Below are 25,899 nucleotides of genomic sequence, written 5' to 3'. Positions count from 1 at the left end.
TTTTTTTCCCTGAGATAAGGGTCTTACTCTGTAGACGGAAGTGAAGTGCAGTGGTGCAATTACAGCTCACTGCAGCCTCGACCTCCCAGGCTCAAGCAATCCTCCCACCTCAGCCTCCCAAGTAGCTGGGACCATAGGTTCATGCCACCATGCCGGGTTGATTTTTAACTTTTTTGTAGAGACAGGATCTCACTATGTTGCCCAGGCTGGCCTTGAACTCCTGGGCTAAACGGATCCTCCTGCCTTGGCCTCACAAAGTGCTGGGACTACAGGTATGAGCCAATGCACCTGGCCCCTGAACTCTTACACAGAGATAATTTCTTAAAAACTGAAAACATATTTTATTCCTTTTGGCCCCTAATCCATATGTGGCCTAATAAACTACTGATACTCAACAAATGTTTACTAAACACTTTAATACCATTATTTGGAATAATATTGCCACTGATAGTAATTAGAACAGAAAAACACTGAGTGCTTCCCTGAATCCCTTTGGCCTGCCTCCTACTCCCAGTCCTCTATCAACCCTTCTGCCGCAGTTCCTGCTGAGCTGAACAAGAGACACACATGTCAGCCTCACAGCTTAAACAAAGAGCTACAGTGAAAGAAAACAGCTGAGCCAGCAGGAAGCATAAACAGAGGGGGAGGTGTCAAGATAGCTATTTTTAAAGCCGATGTAGTAAATAAACCCATAGGCCTTAATAAAGCCAGGTAGGTCTTTTCTTGAGAAGCTAGCCTATGTGCTAAACTTGTCCCAAGGTTTGCTTGATCCTCTATTAGAACAGCATATTTGAAATTTGGTAAGGGCAAACAAACACTGGGGCAGGGGAAGACACGTCCTCATTCTTAGTTTTTTTCTCACAAAGAAAAACAGGAAGCTTGAGAACCACGAAAACACAAGGCAGATAAAGAATCACAAAATATGTACAAAATGTTATTGTTGTCTGTCAAGATACAAATGGGTACATCATGAATTTGATAATGATTCCTCCCCTTTGGATCTTACCTGCATCTCCTGCTGGCCCTCAAAGTCCTCAATTGTCCCTGTCACCTTAATCTCTTTCTCTTTCCTATTTTGCTCTTACTCTTGGATCTGACAAAACAGAAAGAAAAATGCTCTATAATTATGAGCACATGATGTGCCTGGAACTGTGTTGTGAGTTATCTTAACACAACACTCCTAATATCTCCAGTGTTGAAGAGGAAACTGAGGCTTACAAATTGCAATGTAGGATAAAGTCCCACCACTTGAATGGCCTGCATAGCTCTATAGGATCTGGCTCCTGCTTACCTTTCGGCCCTAACATCCCTGGTCTCCTACTGTAACCCGGTTTTCTTGGGGTGCTGGTGAGGCACAGCTCCCCCGAGAGAATGCTGTGGGTTCTTGGTCTCTAACCTCTTAAAGAATAAGGGGTGGGACCACTGCAGGTACGCTATAGGCTTGTAAAAGTAAATATTGGACCCAAGAAGTGTTGCAGAAAGGTGATTTTATTTAGGTAAAGAAAAGAGAAGGAAAGGAGAAGAGAAAGACTTCCACGGAGAGTGTGGAAGGGGATTCCAGAGAGGAAAATCCGGCCAGGTGTGTGGATACGGACTTTTATCCTGGGAGGAACCCCCACCTTCTCCAATACCCTGGGCCAATGAAAGGAGTTCCTTAGAACTTCCACTGGAGAAATTGACTTTTAGTTTCTTCCCGCGCCAGTGAAATTCAAACATAAGCCATTAAATCTCCCGGATGGAGAGAGATGGGAGGGCGGCTGGGAAATTCTTGCCCTTAAAACTACGCCCCCTTGTGGACCCGGAAAGAAAACACATTCCCTCACTACCTCTCTTGTCCCCACTTCAGTCAAACTAACCTTTGAGTTTCTTGATCAAGTCAACTTCCATTCTACCCTAGGAGTCTTGTCCATGTCCTCACCAATGAAAGACACTGGAATCCTCTTCCTCCAACCATGGCTCCTTCTAGTCATCTGGTTGTCTGCTCAAATGCATCACCCCATTAGAGTAATATCCATAAACATCCAGTTCAAAGTACCTAATTTTTCCTTCAGAGTGACTCCTTGTTGTGGCCATGGAGGTGCACCATTCAGATGACCCTTCGAGGGAGCACAGTTGGCTGACAATCTCCAACAGCCCCATCTTTACATCCATTGCAGTGTTCACACATAGGTCTGAGGCTCTCTCTTTCGAGGCTGCCCTGAGCCTGTAATAGAGTAGGGTAAGGGCACTAGAGCCAGCCCACTTCACCACTTCTGCCCAGTGCAGGACTCCTCTAATGAACAATATTTACTCAGGACTGGGTTGTGGGGCAGAGATCTCATCAGGTTGGCCAAGACTTTCTTCAAGCTGCATCATAAGCTGTCCCCAATTCCCTCTTTCCTTATCTCCTTGTCCTGATGTCAGAGCTGCATCACATTCAAAGCGCTCCCTGGCTACCCTGCTCCCACTCTCTCTTATCCTTCACAGGCACTTCTCCCAGTCTCTTGTTTGTCTAGTTCTGTCTTGATGTCTGCTTCTCAGAAGACCGGAACTGGTGTACTCTCTTATAAAACACTGTTTCATTACTTGCATAGCATTTATAGCTGTTTTTATTTTATCCAATTAAATTGATCCACTTACATATTTATTTAATGTCTCCCTCCTACTACTACCACCATCTCCCCCTCAATGTAATCTGTCTTATTTATCACCTTACTCCCAGTGCTAAGAACAGTACCTGGCTTGTAATTGTTCTTCAGTTAAAATTGTTGAATGAATGAATGAATGAATACATTCAGAAGGCTAGATTTATATTCCAGATCCATCACCTCCTCTTTATGCAGTTACTGTGGGTTTTACTATTCTAGGTTTTGGACATAAAACAGTAAGCAAGAAAGACAAAGTCTCTGCCATTTTGAATTTATATTCAAGGGAGGGGAGACAGGTAATAAACACATAATCACGAACATATATATGCTATGTGATAAGAGATATAAAGAATTGTAGTGTGTAATAAGGGAATAAAAAGTGGTTGTTGAATAGTTAGGAAAGCTAGCTCCCTGATAAGATGACATTTGAACAGGGATTTGAATGAAATAAGGGAGTGAGTCAAGCAGATACCTGGTTCAAGAGTGTTCCAGGCCAGGGGAATATAAATGGAGGCATTTACGTTGGAGTGTGTTTGGAAAGTTCAAAGAACAGTTTGGAGGTCAATGAGGCTGAACCACAGACAACAAGGTGAATGGCAGAAAATACTATGGGGAGGTACATGGTATAAAAGGTAAGTCCTTGAATGCCATCATAAGGAATTTAGATGGAATTTTCTTCAAGTGAGATAAAAAGTGAGTGGATAGTTCTCCCTGACATTTTAAAGGATGTATCAGGCTACTAGGTGGGAAACAGTAAGAGATAAAGGTAGAAGTAGAGGGAGCAGAAAGCAAGTTATTTAATATTTCATGAATATCTCTAGTGTCTATAAGTAAATATGGTGATATTTGGTCAAATGCTGATTATACTTGAAGGCAAAGTTAGTAAGAATTCCTAACAGATTGAATAAATAAGGTTTGTGGGCAAGGAAAGAATCTAGAATGACTCTGAGTATTTAGCCTGAGCAAACAGAAGGTGGAGTTGATGATTACTGTGTTTTCCTATGGTTGAGCTCAGCTGAACTGGTATAGTCATGGATAGGTAGAGTAGATGTAACCAGATTTGAGGTTTTTCCTGTTGAATACAATCGTGGGAGTATTTTGAGGATATTGCAAAAGAATCATTATCCTTTTAGAAGATGGGATATAAGTTGCATAAGGAGAGATATTAGCACATGAAGGGCATGAGGGAAAGAGAAAAGGCATGGTCAGTTGATGGAAGGTCTCTGTGGGGCTGAAGAATGAATGATAATGATGTAACAGAGGGTGAGATGAAAAGGTCTGAAGTGGTGGTCAGAAAGTGGGGTGGCCCTATTTTTTCCTTTGTACCACAACTGTATTAGTCTGTTCTTATGCTGCTGATAAAGACACCCAAGACTGGGTAATTTTTAAAGGAAAAAGGCTTAATTGACTCACAGTTCAGGATGGCTATGGAGGCTTCCGAATCATGGCAGAAGGCAAAGGAGGAGCAAAGTCACATCTTACATGGCAGCAGGCAAGAAGACTTGTGCAGGAAAACTCCTACTTATAAAACCGTTAGATCTCATCAGACGTATTCACTACCACGAGAATAATATGAGGAAATTTGACCCCATGATTCGATTATCTCCACCTGGTCCCACGCTTGACATGTGGGCATTATTACAATTCAACATGAGATTTGGATGGATATACAGTGAAACCATATCAATAGCAATCTCTTTTTCTCCCTTGAAAAATTAGAGGAGTGGCAAGTGAAATGAAACAAATCCTATACCTATCTCTCCAACTACCATCCCATGTGTCTACCCCTCTCCATGGTTAAGATTCTTGAAAAAGTCTTATTCAGCTTTTGCATTCTCTGTAGTTCCTTCTTAATTTCCTACAATAAGGCTCCCTTGCTCCCACAACATAGCAAGGTAAATTTTTGTTTGCTGAAGATTTCTTCCAACACCACCTTGAAGCTAGCTACAAAAGTCTATTCCTTTTGATAAAGGACATCTCTTCAGTCATTTGTATCTTCTCATTCCTACATTAAATATCCCCAATTTCTTCAATTATTCCTTATGACATAGTTTGGAGTTACTTTGAAACCTCAGGCTCTCAGCTGAATGTGTTCTAATTTATCTCTTAACATTTGTCTCTAACTCTTTTGATATATAATGTTCAGTATTATTCAGAAATAAGAAGAAATGAAGTGCTAGTGGATGCTACATGGATGAACCCTGAAAACTTTATGCTAAGTAAAGAAGTCAGTCACAAAATACTATATACTATATGATTCCTTTTATATAAAATGTCAGAATAGGCAAATATAAAGAGACAAATTAGATTAATGGTTGTCTAGGAATGGGGAAAGATAAAGGATTAGGGATGATGGCTAGGGAAAACAAGAGCTTCTTTTTGTGGTGATGAAAACATTCTACAATTGATTGCAGTAATGGCTGCACAAATCTGTGAATATAGTAAAAGCCACTGAAGTGTACACTTTAAATAGGCAAATTCTATGGCATATGACTTACAACCCAAAAAAGCTGTTAAAAACAAACATGATACTGAAAAGAAAATGCAGTACTTTCAAGTAGAGTGCTTTAATCTCTATCATTTCTATTTCACTCTGTATAAAAGAGAAGTAAATAATATCTGCTCCACCTCCTTGACAAGGTTGTTGAATCACATTTTGCGACATCATAATTATGTAAGTCATTATCTTGAGTGACTCTCGCCAGCTCGTATTTGGATTACTAACACAATTCACTGGCTGGTAACCCATTTGTTTTACATGTAGAGGTAAGAAGTTTTTTTAATTTTTTTTTTTGAACATCTGTTACCCAACTCAGGAAAGAATGTCAGGAACATTAGTACCCACTGTATCAAGTCCAACTCTTCACCTTAGCATTTAAAGCTGTCTTCCAACTTTGTCCCATACATCTTATCATTCTTTACCCCAACTTTGACCCATGCATCCTATCATTCTTCACAGCCAAACTACTTTCAATTCTAAAACCATTGTTTTCTCTTTCATGTATCTTGCGCATTAACTGTTCAGCTGGTTATTCCCCTCAAACAAAATATACCCTATTACGGCCTGAATGTTTGTGTCTCTCCAAAGCCCTAAGCTACAATACAGTGGTATTTGGAGTTGGAACCTTTGGGAGGTAATTAGATTTGGATGAGGTCTTGAAAGTGGGGCCTTTATAAGAAGAGGAGGAGAGACCAGAATGCTTTTGAGCTCTCTCTCACTCTCGCTCTGCCATGTGAGGACACAGCAAGAAGGAGGCCATCTGCAAGGCAGCAGGAGAACCCTCACTGGGGAACTGAATCAGCTGGCACCTTAATCTTAGGTTTACCAGCCTCCAGAACTGTGAAAAATATATTCCTATTGTTTCCGCTACTCAGTCTATGGTATTTTTAGGGCAGCCTGAACTGACTAATATATACTTCTTGAAACTCCCCACCAATATCCTGTTATCACTTGCTTCAAATATTTCTTGAAAATGTTCCTATCTTAGAAGCTCCCCCCATACTGATCAGTTCATTACTCTTCATCCTCTTAGGAATTTGACTACATATAAATCTAATTTGTTGGTCTTATTTGTTTATGTATCAGATTTAACTCACATATTTGACTAACTTCAAAGGACAGAAGTAATGTCACCTATTTGACAAACTTCTGTTACACCTTCATTTCCCCTAAACACAAGTTTTATAGACATTTCTACCAAAATTTAGCCCCCACTGCTTCTTCTTTTGCTGAAACTGTTTTTTTCATGCTCTGTCTGGTCCAAACTTAATAGGAAAGACTCATCATAAAAAACAATCCAGAACGGCTCGTGTTGAAATTTGATTTCCTTAAGTTTAATTCCGGAGTTCTGATACACATTCGCATTTAGAGTGCCAAGAATTAAAGTGTAGAAGGTGACTAAGTACATTTAAAGATTCTTCCTTTTTGTTGTTATATTACAAAAGGTTATAGTTGAGGCAGATCTTGAAATTGCATCTCATCAGCCCAGCAGGTGTGACTCTCATAGGAGAACAGGAAAAGACTTGTCCCATAAGGAGGCAACTCAGTCTCTGCTAGCTCACCAGCCTGGTCTAAGTGTCCTACTTGAAAGCTATTCTGCCTGTATCATCAGTTCAGCCTCACCTTGGAAAACTCAAGCTCAGTTTTCCCAAATGATTTTTAGAGACTAAGATTTCCAGATGAAAACCAGGGAGGCTTTCCCAATTTTTAATTCATCAAGAAAGATGTATTTCCTTGTTACCAGCCCTATTTTCTAATCAGTTAACGCTTCCTGTGATGTCTGTAGAGGAAAGGTGTAGTGCAATTGACAGGAAGAGATGAGATCTTAAGCCTCTGTTCATTCATTCGGTGCTGAGTAGAATGCCTCCCGCAGGCCCCAGGAACTTATTTCCACCGACCAGTGAGAGCCAGAAGGATGGGGAGATAGCACCATAGATCTACTCCTCGTTTCATGGGCAAAGAAGCAAAGGCCTGTAAAAATGACATGCCCAATGGTACAGGAATTACAAACACAGTCATAAATATTGGCTCAAAATTTGGCATGGAAGCTTATGTGCTGCTCTAGAGATCTGCTACGATGTGGAGATTGGCTTGTGTTGGCGTGTTTTATTGCTCTTGTCATTTAAAAATACTTTTTGATTCTTTGTCTCCCATTTTTTCAGGTTCCGAGGAAATCCTTCAAAATGGGTTCTTGCGGAAAAACGTGAGACTGGGAGGAAGGAGGGAGGGCTAGAAGGAAGGAAAGAGAAGCAAAAACTAGAAGAAAGTTGACCTTGGTGCCCTTTCCCAGTCGCCTCCCCCGACTTTTCTGTTCTCCACTGTGCCCATCTCTGGTTTCACCAGGCTCCATTCCCTCCCCAGCTCTCTGTTTCCCACGGCCCTGAACATCAGCCTACAGGGGTTTGCATTTTGAAAACCCTCGCGTGGCTGCCGGCGCTGGGCGTGCTCAAACGCCCAGGACTGGCTTTTTTCGGCAACTTTGGCAGCTCTCCAACCCCCACCCAAAGGGACAGGTACGCACAGCTCCCTTGGTGTGAGTAAACGGAAAGAAATTACCCCACTCCCGCCCAGGGCAGGAGGCCACAGCCCCGCCGGGCAGTGCCGTGCTCCGGGGAGGCTGCCAGGGGGCGCCGGGCTCTCGGGGGTGGCGCGGCGCCGGGGTCGGGGGCCAGGCGGGCGCGCGCACCCCTCCGAGGGGGCGCTGTCCCAGGGCACGTGCGCGGGCGCGCGCCCTGGGAGTGGTCGCCGGGTGGCGGGAGGGGCGGGCAGGGGCGGGGCCGCGGCGGCGCGCGGAGGCCGAGCTCGGCTGGGCTTGGCGAGGCTGCGGCGCGGCCACCGGCTGGAGGGCAGCAGCCGCTTTGCCCGGAGCTTCAAAGCCCCAAATCCGGGACTTGGGGGCGCTGAACCGGGCCTGGAGCGGAGCCCGGAGGTGAGGAACAGCCGCCCGTTGCTGTCTGCCCCTCTGCGGACGGCGTCGCCCTCGACTCAGCTTAGGAAGTGGTGGGGGTGGCGTGGCCCCCGTCGGGAGGCATTCGAACGCCCGCTCTGAGGAAGAAAGGATTCCCCTGTGCTTGGAGCCCGCACCGGGCGCGGAGGGAGCGGCGACAGGCTCTCGCTCTCGGCACCATGGGCTGCACGCTGAGCGCCGAGGACAAGGCGGCGGTGGAGCGGAGTAAGATGATCGACCGCAACCTCCGCGAGGACGGAGAGAAGGCTGCGCGCGAGGTCAAGCTGCTGCTGCTCGGTAAGGGCGGCCGGGTCGGGGGCCTGGGGGTCGGCGGGGGACCGGGCGCGGCGCTTCGCGGTGACCGCTGCGCGGCCCTCAGCGTTTGGAAACCCGGAGGGAAAGGGAGGAAGCGCCCGAGGAGGCTTCGGAGCGGGAGCTGTGTCGGGCGGTGCGGAGCCGAGGCGGGTCCTCCTCTCCGGGTGTCCGGCCTCCCTCCGCCCCAGCGGGCGAGGACTCCCCGCGGTAGGGCGGGCGCGTCCCTTCACTCGGTTGCCTTCGCGCGATCCAGTGAGGAGCCCAGGCGCGAGTCCGAGGCGGCGGGTTGCGTGGAAAGCCTTTGCTTTGAAGTTTCGCTCAGCCTTATAAAGATGAAGGGGCATTCGCGGCTAGAAAATAAAAGCAGCCCCCCGCCCCCAACCCCCTCCCGGAAAACCCTCCTTCTAACGAGGTGTAGGCTGTGTTTCGACTCTGGTTTTCTCTTGCCCAGAGTGCCACGTTTGGTGAAATCGTTGCACCTTTTGTGGGGCCTCTGAGATGGGGCTGAAATGCCTTTCCTGTTAACTTCCTATGGCGACTCCCTAAGTGGTCAAGGAGCACTGATTACATTCACCCTGCGCTGAGCAAAGAGGCTGCGCTGGATGCTTGATTTTTCTTGCTGTGGGGACATGGAAGCCACCCAGTGGGGTTGGGAAGCTTTGCTTTAGTAGTAGGCAAGGCAGGTACTCGAGTGATGAAAACCGCTGTGAAAAGAGCGAGAGGGTCACGCCAGACAACAGGGCTCTGTCTCTGCTGCCACGGTTTCAGATGAATGAGATTTGCGAGGTACACGCCAGGGTTTTTATTTGTTCTTAGCACTGTTCGGTTCGTGGAACGCTACGTGGAGGTCTTTTCCAAATGTTTGACGGGAAAGAAACTAAAAAAGAGTAAACCAGGATTTTCACTGAGGGAAGCATTAGGAAAATATTCGCAGGTTAAGATTTGTGAGTTAGGATTTTCTTCTGTTTGCATGTTTTCTTCTCACACTCTATGTATTTAGGTAGATGAAAGGTTTCTCAGAATCTTCATTTGCATTTCCAAGGATTGCTTTTATTTTTACACCAGTTATAAAAAAATAGAAATGTTGCACAAACCTGTTTTTCAGTAAGCTTCTGTTTCATTGGTTTCATGACTGCAGAAAAAATGGTGGTTTTTTTTCCTCCAATACTAGTAGGCTCGGGAGCAGCAAAGTTGGCATGACTAAAAGTAATAATGATCTGAGTCATTTTGCAAGTAAACTGTGAAATAACTTTGCATTTTAAAGACCTGGGTGCCTTTCACCCTCTCGCCCCCAACATAAATCTTCCTCAGTTAATACTGTCTGCCTAAGTTTTTGCATTAATAAGAAATCTGTGTTTTGAGGATGTTAGTGTATCTGCTCCTCTTGTGAATTGAATGTGAGATAGATATGAAATAAAAGAAGAATTAAAAAGTTCTTACAGTTTTTGCACTCCCGGTGTGATACATTATTTCAATGTGACTCAGTTTGAACCAACCATCCACCGTGTTTAAAGCAATTGAAAAATGAATCCTCTGGTGGTGGTGTTTTGTCCTTTAATTAGATGACTGTTAGGGATGGACTAGTATAAAGGTCCCAGGAGTAGACTTTTGCTTATGTTTAGGAGTGATGAGTGTGTCTTAACCTTAGCCCAGTTGGCATTTAGGGCTAGGTAATTGTTGTGCAGGCTGTTTTTGTGCATTGTAGGATGTTCAGCAGCATCTTTGGCCTCCACTCATTAGATGCTAGTAGCAGCTTCCCAATCTGTGAGCCCCAAAAGTGTTTCCACATAATGCCTCAAGTCCTCTGGGGGCAAAATATAGCCTTAGTTAAGGACCACTGTTCTAGATTAACAGTTAAATATAATTGAATGTATAATATAGAACCAAAAGTTGAATCTACAGTCATCATAGTGAGTTCAAGGAAAGATGTAGCAGAGGCCTCATTTTCTGAAGAAATTATGGAGCTCTTATATCTCTACACCAGAACCAGTGCCGTTAGAAATATTTCAGAATGATTTTTAGAAATCCTGAGGTGATCGAATTCTTTCGGCTGTCTTTTCTAGCTTTGGTCTTTTGTTTTTTCCTGCCTGTCTCTTCTCTGTGGAAATCCTGGCTGTCCTGCTGGCCCAGCACTCTCCTCTGTCTTATCCCCATTCTACTCTACCCTTTTGCCCGGAGTTCCAGCACCCTAGTCCTGTAAACAGAAAGCTGGGTTACTTATTCCAGACATTTAATTCTTGGAATGTTTGAAAACATTGTTTTCCTAATTTGACTTTAGTAGTGAATTGTGACCTCTGGGTTTTTTTTTTTTTTTTTTTTTTTTTTAATGTTTACAGCATATGTATAAGCAGCTCAATGAAATAATTCCATGTAAAACACGGCAACAGAATCAACTAGAAATGTAAAATCGTTTCTAGGTAACGTATAACCAGTGTCACAGCCATTTACATCAGATCTTCCTCTTCAGTTACTCTGTTTTTCTCATCAAATGATGTTTTTTAAATTTAAGGCATAAAATCTCTAAGGTACTTTTAAGACAGCCTGTTAAATAGCTTATATTACATTTTTTTTCATAAGGAATGTATTGTCATTTTAGACAGCTGGGCTGAGAAATTTGGATATGAGACTTGCACACTATTAGTAAAGATTTTGGCACTGAATGTCTATGTGATTTAAATCAGAGGTATTTCATTATACTGAGCAGTGAATTAGGCCTTAAAAAAAGAGGACCAAGTGTAATCATTGACCTTAAGGAAATTAGGCCAGAGTTTGGGTTGTCTTTTAGGTTTAGTTTTTATGCTTATTAGATTGATAATACTTAATGGAGAAACTTAAAGAAATAAGTAATAATGAAAATTTTTAAAAATATATGTCTAATGGTTGGGGAAATTATTTTTTATTGTTATATCTTTGAGAATGCTTTAATTTATCACCCTTTTAAGGGCAGTGAGATTAAGCTTATGCTATAGTAAGTAACTATAGTGTACTACTGGCACTTACTAAATATTTTATGTGTTTTGAGGATATACGAGATGATATACTAATAAGATGATCATGAATTAATTTTCTGTTCCAAAGCTTTGAGCAGTATTCTCATTTATTCCACCTCACTATCCTTCCTTCCGCTCCACTCACCCACATATACAAAAATCCACAGCCTTATCGCTCCTCCTTTAGCTTGGTTTAAATATTACAGGTTTGGGGGAAAATGAGCTGAGGGATTGGATTTCTTCTCTTTGGTGGGAATTTTTCTATTGCTACCACCAGCCAGCTCTTTGGGATGCTACATCATTAATCTTCACTCCTTTCGAACTTGCCCTGTGACTTCCCTAGTTGAGAAATTTTGGCATGCAGGACTTTTGATATTTCATTGGTTGGCTTTCTTAGAATGGGTTTAGGATGTTAGATGTCAAAAAGCCCATTTCCTTGACTAAACGGACTCGATATTTCAGCATGGGTTGTGTGCTTCTCTCTCATGGTCTCCCTTGTATTAGCAGTTACTTTAATAAGCCACACGTGGTATAAAAGTATGTTTTGGAAGTGCTGATTTTTTCTTTATCTTCTGTTTTTCATTTTCATGTTCATAGTTCAAGTCCTTCTCTGCCTCTGGCAGCCTATTTCCACTAGGCTTTCCTGCTTCTTGTTTTTCCCTCTAGCCTCTTCTTTCTACTGTAGGTACCATGCTGCTTCCTTGCCCAAAAACGTTTGTTGACTTTTCCGTTTCCTGCAGAATGAAATCTTTTAGATTTGGCTTCCTTCTGCTCTTATACTTTTTCCTCAGGGCACTCTTCTCCTCCAAACAGAAACTGTTGTCATATGTTAAAGCATATTTGCACTTGGTTTCTTGTGTCGTGTAGCCTTCTGCCCAGCCTATTCTCCTACTGCTGTGAGAACTTTAAGGGCAGAATCTTTGTAGGTTTTCTTTGAATTCCTAACAACCCTTTCATTTTACCATGTGTAAAATGACTCCTTAATTATGTAAAATTATTATCTTGCTGGAATGTAAACATTATACTCTTCCATTTTTCACTATCAATGAGAGCAAATAACTGCCCAACCAAATTATGTAAGTAAAAAAGGAATAGCAAATTATGTGATGACCAGAGTGAACACATGGCACCTAAAATCAAATTGTTTGGTTTAAGATTTTTTCCTTATATTTATAAGAGCTTTTCAGTCATTGTATTTGATAAATTAAAGTTGAGAAAATGATAATGGATATTCATTGGAGGAGGGTCTGCTGTGTTGCAGTTATGGCACTTTGCCCTACAGATTCTTTTTTTGTAAAGGTAGATCTCATTTTCTAATTTTTATTTTTGGCCCCAATTTCTAATGCGTAAAAAAGTATAACTCTTGTTAAATGTACCAGTGGTAGGAAATATGCCCATCTTAAAGAATTTAATAGATATTACTGAAACCTGAAAAACACTGATGTAATTTTTTAAACGAAAATCGTGTATCCAACCACAATCTTAATTTTTATTTTGTTTTACGTTTCTAACTGCCTTGGAAAATTCTATGTACAACAGATTCACATGGAAGAACTGAATGTATTTGGCTGTGTTTGTCGCAGATTTTTTGGTCACATGTTGTGGCATGCAGTTAACCAATGTATGACTCCTCAGATTAAGACATTGGTGAAGTTCAGACCCCAGACCCCATTTGAGTCTTATGAACTAAGATCAGCTCTACCTAATCTTTTAGTGCTCAGACTGCCTTCTGTCATAACTCGTTAAGTGCCAATTAAAAACGTTAATGGAAATAGGGCAAAAATAATTTTTAAATGAATGTTCATTACCACAAACTTAGTGACCTAATGCAAAATTTACTGTCATACAGATCTCGAGGTCAGAAGTCAGAGAAGTGTTTCCACTGGGCTAAAATCAGAATGTCGATACGGCTTCTTTCCTTCTGGAGATTATAGAGAAGAATCCATTCCCTTGCCTTTTTCAACCTCTACAGAGACTGCCTGCCTTCATTGGCTCGTGGTGCCTTCTCCATCTCAAAGCCAGCAATAGCTTGGTGGACTCCTTCTCTTGTGGCATCACTCTCCTGCCTCCTCTTTTCACTCATAAGGACCCTTGTAATTGCATTGGGTCTATCTACATAATCCAAGTTAATAGCCCCATCTCAAGAACACATCTGCAAAATTCCTTTTGCCCTGTGTGGTGACATATTCACAGGTTTCAGGGATTGAAACATGCCTATCTTTCAAACTATCATTTTGCCTACCACAGCCCACCCTCTGGCTCCCAAAAGTTCATGTCCATCCTGCATGCAAAATGCACTCACCCTCTCCCAACATCTCCAAAAGTCTCAACTCAATATTGCCACAACAGATTCCAAAAATCTCAACCCAGGGTTCTTGATCTAACTCAGAATGGGTGAGATTCTGGGTGTAATCCATAGTGGAACAGAATTTCTCTCTGTTTGTGGACCTGGGAAACTAGCAAACAAGTTATCTGCTCCCAGAATATGGTGGGTCAGGCATAGATTATCATTAAATGGAAAGAAAAAAGGAGGCATTACTTTTGAGCACTTTCAAAACTCCTTTAAATTTCAAGGAATAGGGATAGTTCCCTGTGACTCTTTGCTCCACCCTCTGGATACTGAACTTCCTTGCTCTTGGAGTCATCCTTTTCTAATGAAGGGTGGTAGCACCTGTATGCTGCTGATTACTTTTATCAGCTTGTTTCTTGCCTGTGGAATTAGGGTTGTCTAACAGTATTATTTCATTTAATATTCTTTCACTTCACTTTTTTCCTCTCCCATTTTACTGTAACCAGCAAGAAAAACCAAAGCAAAACAAACAAAAAATGGCCACATCTTCAACACTTGGCTTGGAAATCTCTTCGTCTTAATGTCCAGGTTCATAGCTTAAAAGGTCTGCTTTCCACATACTGGACTTAATTCAGCTAAGCTTTCTGCCTGTATATAACAAGGATCCCCCTTCCTCTAGTTTCTAATAACATGTTTCACCTTTCTTCCCATCCAGGTCCTCATCAGCAAATTTAAAGTCTTCATCTAGCAGTAGTATGTTTGTGATAATTTACGTATTTTCTAAGATGATATATGTTTTGTCTGCCATGCTCCTTACTTCCTTCTGAGTCCACACTGGGAGAGACATTAGCATCATATTTCTACTAACAGTATGTCAAGGCCACCTAGGCTTTTTCTATCATGTTCCTCAAAATTCTTTCAGCCTCTGCTCATTGCCCATTTCTGCATTTTTGGGTGTTTGTTATAGCAGCACCTCACTTCCTATTATCTTCATTGGTATCTCATGTATAACTTTAGAGAGTGCAAAATGATTGTAATTTTACATTCTCCATTCCTTGAGAATTTATGTGACTATCATGGTAACACTAAAAACATCAGTTTCTTACATGTCATACCAAACCCGTGGTGATACTCAAGTCATAATGTGAAATAATAAAGCTTTTCTTTGCCTCCTCTTTATTGAAGTTTTTTCTGATCATTCAGTCTAAATTAGTCTTCCTTCCTCTCCCTTCCTAATAACACCATAGTAAAATCATCCTGTACTTTTTATTGTCTCTTGCCTTTCTCTATGGTATTGGCCCCATCAGAGCATGAATCTCATCAGACTTATCACCTGATGGGATGGCGCATAGTAGCTGTTTCATAATTGTTGGTTAAATGAATGGATAAATTATTGAACATTAATTTTGACTAGTTTTCCTTTAAAGGGAAAAATTGATACATATTCTTTGTGCCTTGGTTATTCTGAGTGAATTTTGGCTCAATATATATCTTGCTGGTTTAGAGTAACTAAAACCTACTACATTATTCCTAACACAGCTCCAAAATAAATTAATTTTGGGCACCATATTCTTGTTGAGTGATCAGAAAAATATCATGACTCTTGGTAAATTAAGTAGTAGAGTGAAATATGATTTTCCTATTTGCATATTCTTGGTGCTTTGTTTTTAACGGTATTTTTGCATTGCTATGTGTTATTTTGCTGCTTTGTTTAAAATATTGCTATTAGGCATTTAATATATACTCACAACTGTATATTTCACATAGGATGATGTGAATCTGGTAACCTCAGCTTTTAGGAGCCAGCAGGCTGCTCAGAAACTCACCACCAGTCTGTTCTTTATGTCTTGCTTGTTCTTAGGTGGTAAGAAGGATTTGTAAAGTGTGTTCCATGCTTTTGGTATCAAGTTATGCTTTAGCCTTACCAGATCCTTAAGAGAATTTAAGGAAATAAAATATATACATAAAAATAATTCCTCATAACATCGAGTGGAGAAAAAAAAGAATAAAATAGATACTAGGTAGGGGAGGTGAGTGTCAATATTGGGACTTCATTGTTGACCTTGTGGGGTGGAGGTGGAGGTAGCCTGCCTCTCAGAAATTACTTTGGTTATAAATCTGTCAATTCCCTTCATGTATTTCTGAGTGTACCATTTAACGCTGATTGGCTGTAAGCTCTGTGTTGTATGGAAACATAATTTGGAAAAGACTTTGCTATCTGTGAATTCAATTTTCTAACATTCTCCATGTGTAAAGAATTTTTTTCCCCCTCCAGGGTTTATTTAGTTCTGTAGAAAGACTCTACAGATAGGAAAGGGTAGTTGACTTAGTACTCTGGTGGTAAAACATTTTCTGTGAGACCTTCGGCAAGTCATCCAAATTTTTTAAGCTTCAGTTTTTTCTTTTGTAAATGCTGGATAATAAATGTATCTACTTCATAGGGCTAGGGACAAAGTAAGCTAATGCATCTGAAGTACTTAGAATACTACATGGTACATACATTCTTAATAATTATAGGCTGTTATTATAAATACTTTAGAGACCCTCTGGAATCAGCCCTCCTTGCAGTTTCATCCATTTATGGCCACAGACATTAAATTCTTTTTATTGGCTTTTCTTAGCAAGGGTGTGTGTGTGTGTATGCACACACACACACACACACACATATATATATATATATATATGTGCATATATATATGTATGTATGTATGTATGTATGTATATCTAATGAAGACCTCAAGAAATAGAAATTCAGTTTTAAACATTGGTTTCTAATTCCACCATAACTTCCTTAAGGGACTTGGATTTCTGTTAACAGCCTCCTTACTGGGACTAGACCAGGTAAATATCTGTGCTGTGTTAAGCATTTTATAGAGAATGGTATTTTAAGTAATCAGAAGACTTTACAAATGTTATCAAAGTAATGTTCTCTTCATTTTATTATCTATTATTAGAATTAGTGCAGTGGTTTCTTGTAAACTTTTTTAAAAAAATAAATGTTAGTGTAAATTATGAAACGTTGAGTTTATTATTAAGTTTTATCTTTTAAAAGATGATGCCGTTTCTCTGAAATTTAATGAGAACTTCCCACAAAATATGAAATCTTTCTAAAACTTTCTGTACTGTTGACTCAAAGAGATTCCTAATAGAACTCCAGGATTATAATGGATTTACTTTTAGGAGAAGCATCTCTTGAAAAGTGGTGGTAACCTTGATAGAGAAACAGTGAATCATCTATGATAGTATTTGTGCCTTGTAATAAATTGTAAAAAGAGTTCCATAAAACTTGTCTTGAATTGTATGGAACTCCTTCTGGTACCCTTGCCTTACTAGAGTACAGTCCAGAATTTTTTCTAGTAAATAATCTATATTATATGTCTTTCTTGTTTGGACATATCTTGACAGCCTTTTCTGAAGGCTTACTAATTTTGTTCTTCATGGTATTTAATAGGGATGGAACTTGTAAGTAGACCAATAGTTAAAATCAATATAATATAGTAGGAGTTAAAAGAAAACTGCCTTCTTACATGGTTCTGAAGTTAATCTAATTTAAAGAATTACATTTATCAGTATAGCTTAAAATTGGTCCGTGTATAGTAGCTCATTTAAGTTTTCACAAACTGAGCACATTAATGCCGTCAGCAATCAGATCAAGAAATGTATGCAAGGTATATTTTGTTACTGTAAAAAGTAATGCTGAGCAGTAAAGTTGCTGGCGTTATAAGATGGTGCTCCTCTAATTCAAGGCCAGCAGTGTGCACTTGCGTCCATCCATTCGTCCTCTCTTGCCTTCAGCACCTTTTTCCATCCATTTGATTTTAGCATCTTCACACTGCTTTAAAGACTCATGTGTCCTGGTCTGCAGTCATGCCTAGCATTAAAAGTGATAAAATCCAAGTAATACACCCTTTAAGTAATTTTTAATCTATTATTTTTTTATTTTAAACTTTTCAGAACATTCAGAAAAATAGGCAGTGTTCTTATTTTTCCTTTTTCCCTTTCCAGTCACTCTTTAAATTACTTTCCACTTTAAATTATTGACTTTTTGATTGATACAGAAGTATTGAGTAACAGATTGTCATGTAACAATATCAATCTATATATTTTTTTAAAGAGGTAATGTGTCTATTCCCTTCTCTCGTTCTGGAGTACCTTTTATATGAAGATTGAGCTTCTCATTTGAACTTCTTTATAACTTCTTTGTGGTTTTTATCTTTTTTGCTACTCACACTTTTTCTAGGTTCATTTTATCTGTTCTTTATTTTCTGGCTTTCTCAAAGACATTTTCATTGTAGTGTACTTATTTCACAGTCTGAAAAACTATTTTTTTCAGTTCTTTAGCTTCAGCTATTTGTGGCGTCTTAACTCTGTCCCATGGTAAATCGTGTCCTCTTGTAACTTTTCGTTTGTGAGTATATACTAAGCAGTACATTATCTGTGTGAAACCTGTATACCCCAGGTTGGCTGCAGTTTTCCTTTCAATCTTAGAGATGCTATGGCCCTCTTATTCTGTTTTTCTAAGGCAACCCTTTCCTGTAGAGCCAGTACAAGGTAGCCAGGTTCTTAGCTGTTTTGAGTGCTTTGCCTTCTCTGGTTATCTCAAGCATCAGGAAAATTATATCTTGCATCCGTTCCGCAGACATCCCATGGTGGGGGAAAGGTCAACTCAGGCATTCCCTCTGCTTAGCCGCACTTCATCATGCTGCTTGGATGTGTTGCTGCCTGGGAGACTTTCTTAACCCAAACAGGCCCGCCTGCCTGTAGCAATTTCTTCATCTTTTCCGACATACAATTTACCTCTGGTACTTTGGCCCAGAGAGGAGATTAAGATATGGGTCTGATTCTGCCTCTCTTTTCCTGATCTGCCTTTTGCCGTTGCTCCTCACTGAATGCCCTGTAGCTCTCAAGCTTGCAGGCTCTGCCATGGGATGCCTGGGAAAGGAAGCCACTTGTACTCTTCCATTTTTGTCTGGGTGACACCAGTGTCTGCCTCTTCTCCCATTATTCATAATGCAAAAGAGAAAAGCAGTTTAATAATTTTCAAAAATTTTTCATATTACATTCTCTGTTGTGTCTGGCTCAGAAGTTAGGTGTTTTTTTGTTTTTTTTTTCCCCACAATTATTCCTGCTGTATGTCCTTGCTGCACTCCACGTGCTGACCTTATTTTTTCAGAGCTCCTTCTTTTTAAAGTTAAATCTTGCTATGCATAGAAACAATTTTGAATCTTTCAAAATGCAGATTCTCATTGAGTAGGTCTGGGATGGGGTCTGAGATTCTGCATTTCTCACAGGCTCCCAGGGGTGCTTGTATTGCTGAGCCACACTCCAGCCCATCTCAGAGTTCTAGAGGAGGTGATCTTCTCTGGTTCTTTTCCATTTATCCATTTCATAAGCATTTTTCAAGTCCTATCTGGCCTTGCGACATTCATGAAACCTATCACTGTATTAGTAAACTATTTAAAACAGTACCTTATGCAAAGTAAACATTCATCATGTTTTAGATATTCACATGTACATGCACACACATATATCTATCACACTTAATATTACTGCTGTTCTGTAAACTTCTTATGTTAATTTAGAACCTTGTTTTAGTAGTGCATTTTGAGAGAAACCATTTGGTATCATCTTACGTGGAAACATCCTCTTCCTTAGGAATGACCAAAAACTATAATTAGTGATAATGAGCCTTTTATGATTTGGCAAGAGTTTTTTAAGTGGAGTTCTTTTGATGATATTATTCAGATCTGGCTGAAAGAGCCCCGATAATAATGCTTTCCTCTGGTAATATTTGTGATGAAATTCCTTTGTCATGAATAAGTAAAGGATGGTTGCTGCTGCTGGCTGAATGTTTGTATTCCCCCAAAATTCACATGTTGAAACACTAACCCCCAGTGTGATAGTATTTGGAGATGGGGCTTTTGGGAGGTCATTAAGGTTAGATTAGGTCATGAGGGCTGGTCCTTCATCATAAGATTAGTATCCTTATTTAAAAAAAAAAGGCCCAGGAGCTCTCTTGCATGTACCAAGAAATGGCCATATGCGACGTAACTCAGTGAGCGCCCTCACCAAGAACCAGTTCATTCTGGCCCCCTGATGCGATTTCCAGCTTCTTGACCTATGAGAAATAAATGTTTGTTGTTTAAGCCACCCAGTAGATACTTTTCTATTATAGCAGGCTTCACTGACTGAGACAGGTACAAATTCTGATTAAGTTGATGGTCATTGGACTTGAAATAATAATGCTGCTTTCATATCACTTCAGCTGTTCTAATTTGTAGGTGGTGCATACAACATGGTTTCCATTGCTTTTAAAAGGGATTTCTGATCTTAGAAAACTGCACTTCATGTTTAGTGATATGATAAATAATTGCAAAATAAGAACTATTTTGTGATTAAACAGCATGTGTTCTATAGTTTGTGCTTTCATCATAGTATCATTTACTGGTTGGGCTTAGTTGAAGTTTTGATATCTGGTTCTTATGAAACATGTGTAAATTCATTCAACAAACATTTATAGAATGCCAGTTCTGTGGTCTACATTTTCTAAATATATGAGAATGGAAGTCTTTGGGAAGCTGATATATTAAAGCACATAACACATTCTTGGAACATTTCACCATTAGGTAAAACAATATGTTTTTCATCATTGTTGTTTAGTTACAAGTTTAAATATAAAAACTGGGCTGTGGATTCTTTCTCTTTCTTGTTTGTCTTAGTATGCCATTGTAGTAAATCATCTTAACTATGTTTTAGATGAATGCAGTTTATAGGTCAGGTTGAATTTTATTGCTTTTTGCCAAAAACTATTTCAGGCTTTCAGAGCTAAGCAGTAAGTAAATGGACTCCGCAGTAATTTATACTGTGCACATGGTGATGCTTAGAATTTTAGAACTAATTTTCTGGAAGGTCGTCAACTGACAAATGTCCATTGTAGACTTAGCAGTCCCATCTGAAACTATAATTTAAAAAATAACTAGTATAGAAAAAGTGATTCTGAAAAATATAAAACTCTTAAAGAGGTATTAATAGTGGCCCCCTTTGGAGAATCAGTGGGACTTAGGCTTTATAATTCATAGACTTGTGTAGATTTTGAATAGTATTTGGGTATATGTGGATGTTTATGTCCATCAGTGAAAAATATGTTATTTTAAAATTAAAAAAGCAAAACAAAAAAACTTAGAAAATTAGAGCATCTAAATGATTTTGTCAGAAAAGCAGCTTTTAAAAGATATAAGCCAAAAACCGTTTTGAATAATTTCTAGAATGGGTTCATATTCATGGCGAAATAAGTTGAGATTCAAGCTGTAATGTTTTAGAATTGAATAGCCTAGAAATGATACACTATAAAGGTTTGTGTGTATTTCTGAAAGTTAGGATTAGCCATTTAGATTTATGATAGTTTTAATAACTATTATGTGAATGTTTACAACTAATACCTCCAGTTTATTTCATAGAACTTTTGAAGTAAAATATAGTTATAACTTCCTTGTAATGAGTCTCCTACATATTTCGAGGTGTTCAGTCTTGAGACTGATATGTGATATTATTAATACTAATGTAGTCTGAATATTCTTTTTTTTTTTTTTGAGATGGAGTCTTAGCTCTGTCACCAGGCTGGGGTGCAGTGGTGCAATCTCGGCTCACTGCAACCTCCGCCTCCTGGGTTCAAGTGATTCTTCCGCCTCAGCCTCCTCAGTAGCTGGGACTACAGGCGTGTGCCACCATGCCCAGCTAATTTTTTTGGTATTTTTAGGAGAGATGGGGTTTCACCATGTTGGCCAGGATGGTCTCAATCTCTTGACCTCATGATCCACCCGCCTCAGCCTCCCAAAGTGCTGGGATTACAGGTGTGAGCCACCGCGCCCGGCCTAATTTTTGTATTTTTAGTAGAGATGGGGTTCCACCATGGCCAGGATGGTCTTGATTTCTTGACCTCGTGATCCACCCACCTCAGCCTCCCAAAGTGCTGGGATTACAGGCGTGAGCCACCGTGCCCAGCCTGAATATTCTTAATTGTATGCAGTACCAGTGTAGGAAGAAAATATAGGCATTGCTCTCTTGTTCTAGTATTTAATTATTTTCTAATGCTGCAAAGTATTACGGCTATACTGTGGACATTTAGGGAAGCAAACATTTGAGTAAATTTCCTTTCTCTACACATTTTAAATGGTTGATGTTGTATTGCAAATGTAACTTTACACTTTTTCTGGCTTAAATATTTATCATTAAACATTTTCTGTAAATCCCAACTTTAGTGGCTACATATGTTTTATAGATATTGCGTAATTTATTTAATCACACTAATGTTGATAATTGAAGTCTCTCAGTTTTACAGTCATGTACTGTGCTGGAACTATCATATTTTATATATATATATCATGGCTTATATTCCTGATTATTTCCTTAAATTACTGGGTTAAAAGTTTTGAACCATTTTAAGATTTATGGTATGCATATTTAGATTATTTTCCTTCTAAATGGTCCAGTTTCTATCCCTACAGGAGACACGTGAGGCTGCTGTGCTGCTTTGTTTCACCTTACCCTCATCAGCGTTGAGTGTTGCTGTAATTATCTGTACTAACTCGATGGGTAAAAATGGCTTCCCATTGTTACTTTAATCTGAAATTTTGGATTTGCTGAGGGGCCCTGTTTTGTAATACTTTGCATGTTTGTATATTCCCCCCTCCCCCTGTACTTTTTGATTTTGTTACTTTTTGACCTAGATAGCTTGTTTTGCTTCCTGTTCAATGAGAGGATTTAGAATGCCTTAAATTGTTGGCCCATATATCTATTCCTTGAGTGGTTTTAACAGGGCATTTTAAAATTCACTTAATTTTATGTGCCTTCAGGATATACACCCTAAAGTAGAGAAGAATTTTTTAAACAAGAAGAAAAAATGTAAAGTACAGTAGACAAGATTGATTAATTCATGTTAGCACTGAAGACCTACATACCCTAAACAAAGTGGGACCAAACAGCATACCATCTATATCTCCCATGTTTACGTGGAACTGCAGATTACAATGAGATGCCATTGCACACCCATCAGAACCAGACAATACCAAATGTTGACGTGACAGCTTTGATGTACTATGGGTTGGTCGCATCAGTTGGTAAAACAGTTTGGGTAAAGCTTTGTCAATACTTAGTAAAGATATACATACCTTTGAATCAATAATCCCACTCCTAGGTATGGATTCCAGAGAGAGTGTTGTACATGTACCAGGAAAAACATTTACTACAACATTGTTAGTAATAGCAAAATTTCGAAATAACTAAATTGTTAATCATCAGGAGTGAGTAAATATGTGAGCAGTAATGAATAAATAAATGAGGGGGTATATATTGAAGGTGAAATACTATGTTAGGACTATACGAATGAAATACTATAGAGAGAAAGTGAATGTATGATAAATCTCAGTGACAATGCTAAATACGCACTTTGTAAAGAGATACACTTTATGACCCATTCATATAAAGTTAAATCCTCAGAACTATACCATATGTTTATAGGTACAAACATATATATGAAAAGTGTAAAGAAATGCAGGGAGAGGATAAATATCAAATGCAGAGGGTTGGTTACCTCTGAGGAGGCAGAGAGGGAAGTGGATCAGGAGGATGCATCTAGGGTACTGCAGTGTTTTAATTCTCAAGCCGGATGCTAGACACACAGATGTTTATTTTCTTATTTTCTAGATATTTTTATATGACCAAAATATTTCATGAATAAACAGAACTTTTGTTATTGTAGGCTAATCCATTTCAGTTTTGGCATACTTTCCTGTGATTTCACATCCCGTTCTTTCCCAAGCCTTGTTTACTCCTCATTGCATTGCATTGTCCATCCATCATCCTCCTTTTTTCCATTTTTACACAAGTTCCTCTTTTGTAATGTCCTCCTACCTGGTCTTCCTCTCTACATGCTTCCCGCCCTTTAGTCTCTATCAGCCCTCCAGAATGACAGCTTTGATCATATCAGTAATTGGCCGGAAGTCATTAGTAGTTCTGGTTATTTACAGAATATCATTCTCTTTATTAGCATGGACTTCAGAAGCCTTTGTGGTGTAGCTTCCCCCCTGCATTTCCATATTTCCCATGATTCTCCCTTGCCACAGTCTGAGAACTTCTCCTGCTTTCCCATCTTGATATCGTTGCTGGGAGTGCCCTACCACCCTTAACCGTTTCTAGATCTGCCCAGGCATGTTCATGAGCAGAGTTTGGGAGAGCTTTTCTCAAAGTTGAATAATATCTGGATCCTTAATAAAACAGTTCTTACAGATTCCTAATATTGATTTAAATATATTGCAAAATCACTTCAATATATAAAACTATGAAAACATGTAATTAGGTATAAAAATGTTTCTCACTTCCAGATAACCACAAAGCCAGAAAAAATTACATACAAAACCACAAACCAATAGAGTTCTCATTAACATGACTTATTCTGTACTGGTTGTGATGTCAATCAGCCATAAACTGCTTTTGCATGTGGCATGCCTACTATGAAATGCCACAAGATGTCTCAATTCTTCCCTCCTCCTTCTCTAATTGCAATGTCCTCATTCCTGGGTGCTCCCGCCTCCAATGGAATAAATGCCTCAATGAAGCATCATCATGAATGAAAAGGGTTAGTAGTGTTCCCCACTAAGTGCCTGTATTTATACATGAAAAAAAAAAAAATCTGTTTCTATCTTTCAGACTGCCTAAGTGCAGATTCATTCGATACATACTAAATTCGCTACTGTCTGCTATGAGCTGTGTCAAAGGTTGTGTGGATCCGAACATATGTCAAACATGGATCCTGCCCTCAAGGAGTTTAGTGGCAAAAGAAACAAAGGAAACATTATTTAGGAAGGGATAAATGCTTGGGGGTGTGATTTGAACTTGTCTAGGGAGGCATCTGAATTTCAGGTTCGGATCTGTGAATGCATAGCCATTGAGCTATTAAAGGACACAAGCAAGAGTATGAAGTTGACATGTTTATTTTTAATTTTTTTCACTTTGTTCTCCCTTCATGGCCTCCTTTCATTGTTTAAATGTACCCTATTTCTTTCAGCTTCCTACAACTCAGATAGTATTATCTCATGTTACAAAGCAGGAAATTTTTGACAGATAAGGAATTTGCCCAAGACATACTGCTAGTAAATGGCCAGGCTGGGTGTTGTCTCCTTGTGTACTGCCTCTCAGTCCTCTCTTACACCTTCTATTCTTATTTCGTGTGCATGTTTGCAATTATGCAATTAAATTGTGTTTTTCCTTCCATTAAGGAGACAGGGCCTGATCAAAAGTAGACACTAAGTAAATGTCTGTTGAATAAATTAATGAACAATTACATCTTATGTTGAAATAATTAATAACTACAACACCATTATTAACTGATATACTCAACAGGTGTTTTAATTAGAAAATTTAAAAGGGGAGACTGAGCCTTCCATATCCATTGAAATAGGTCGGTATTTTGTTTTTACAGAAAGGGGTTAAAGAAATCAACTTAAGGATATAATCTGGGGTTGTATTCAGTCTCAATTCTTCCGCCTACATTATTTATGTCTAAATATTTCAAATGAAAAGTGAAATTTATTTTAAAAAACCCGAGGCAATTAAATATCCTTAATCTTTGATGAGAAAAGTTAATTATACCTAATATACTGTATTTAAGAAGAATGTAGACTTTTACGTTTTAGAAAGGTTTTTTTTTTAACATCAGTTACTTTCCCATTAACCAAAGTCACTAAAATATTTCATTTGTGATAATGTATCACGATGTAAAAATATTCCTCTCATTCATGATAGGAATAGAGATTCCAAAAGGGTAAAGTTAATCAAGCTTGTCATGTCAGAGATTGTCTTCAAGAAGGATCAAAGTGTTCGTTTTAATTTTGTATTCTTTTTTTCCATTAATATTGCTATAATATAGTTTTACATCCTTGGTTTTGATTACACAATGTGTGTCTTAAAAATCAGTAAGCTCTAGTTAATGCTTGTATTTTTATATTAACTTTTAAAGTATGTTTAAGCACTGATTTGTCTAATTGTTAACTTGGAAGTAAAACTATTTCCAGTTCTAAAAGTTAACTTGGAATAATGTTGGGGGTATTTTTTCTCTGATACGGTAGAACAAAAACAGTGAGGTGGTTAATAAACAAGACACAGGTGGCTGAGGTAGGATGCGTATTCTGTCTGACATGCTAAAATAGTGAAACTATACAAGAGAGTGTTTGTGG

At 39.4% G+C, this 25,899-nt stretch overlaps 1 protein-coding gene and 1 pseudogene across 2 annotated transcripts in view; one reads left to right on the top strand and one right to left on the bottom strand.

Annotated features, from left to right (window-relative positions):
* LOC108300304 overlaps positions 1 to 5,641 on the bottom strand; it is a 36,002-nt pseudogene extending 30,361 nt beyond the window's left edge.
* Positions 5,642 to 7,833: 2,192 nt separating this feature from the next.
* GNAI1 (G protein subunit alpha i1) overlaps positions 7,834 to 25,899 on the top strand; it is an 81,348-nt gene continuing 63,282 nt past the window's right edge. The window contains exon 1 of one of the 2 annotated variants that reach the window (XM_017523125.1): positions 7,834 to 8,371. In XM_017523125.1, the coding sequence (XP_017378614.1) occupies positions 8,254 to 8,371 (118 nt within the window). In that variant the 5' untranslated portion in view covers positions 7,834 to 8,253. Of the gene's footprint in view, positions 8,372 to 8,805; positions 9,176 to 25,899 lie in introns of those variants that run through there. The other variant, XM_037736551.1, reaches the window with a different exon arrangement.

This window comes from Cebus imitator, unplaced genomic scaffold (assembly GCF_001604975.1).
Source record: "Cebus imitator isolate Cc_AM_T3 unplaced genomic scaffold, Cebus_imitator-1.0 Scaffold26, whole genome shotgun sequence".
Lineage (NCBI taxonomy): Eukaryota > Metazoa > Chordata > Mammalia > Primates > Cebidae > Cebus > Cebus imitator.
This window is presented reverse-complemented; position numbering and strand designations above follow the sequence as displayed.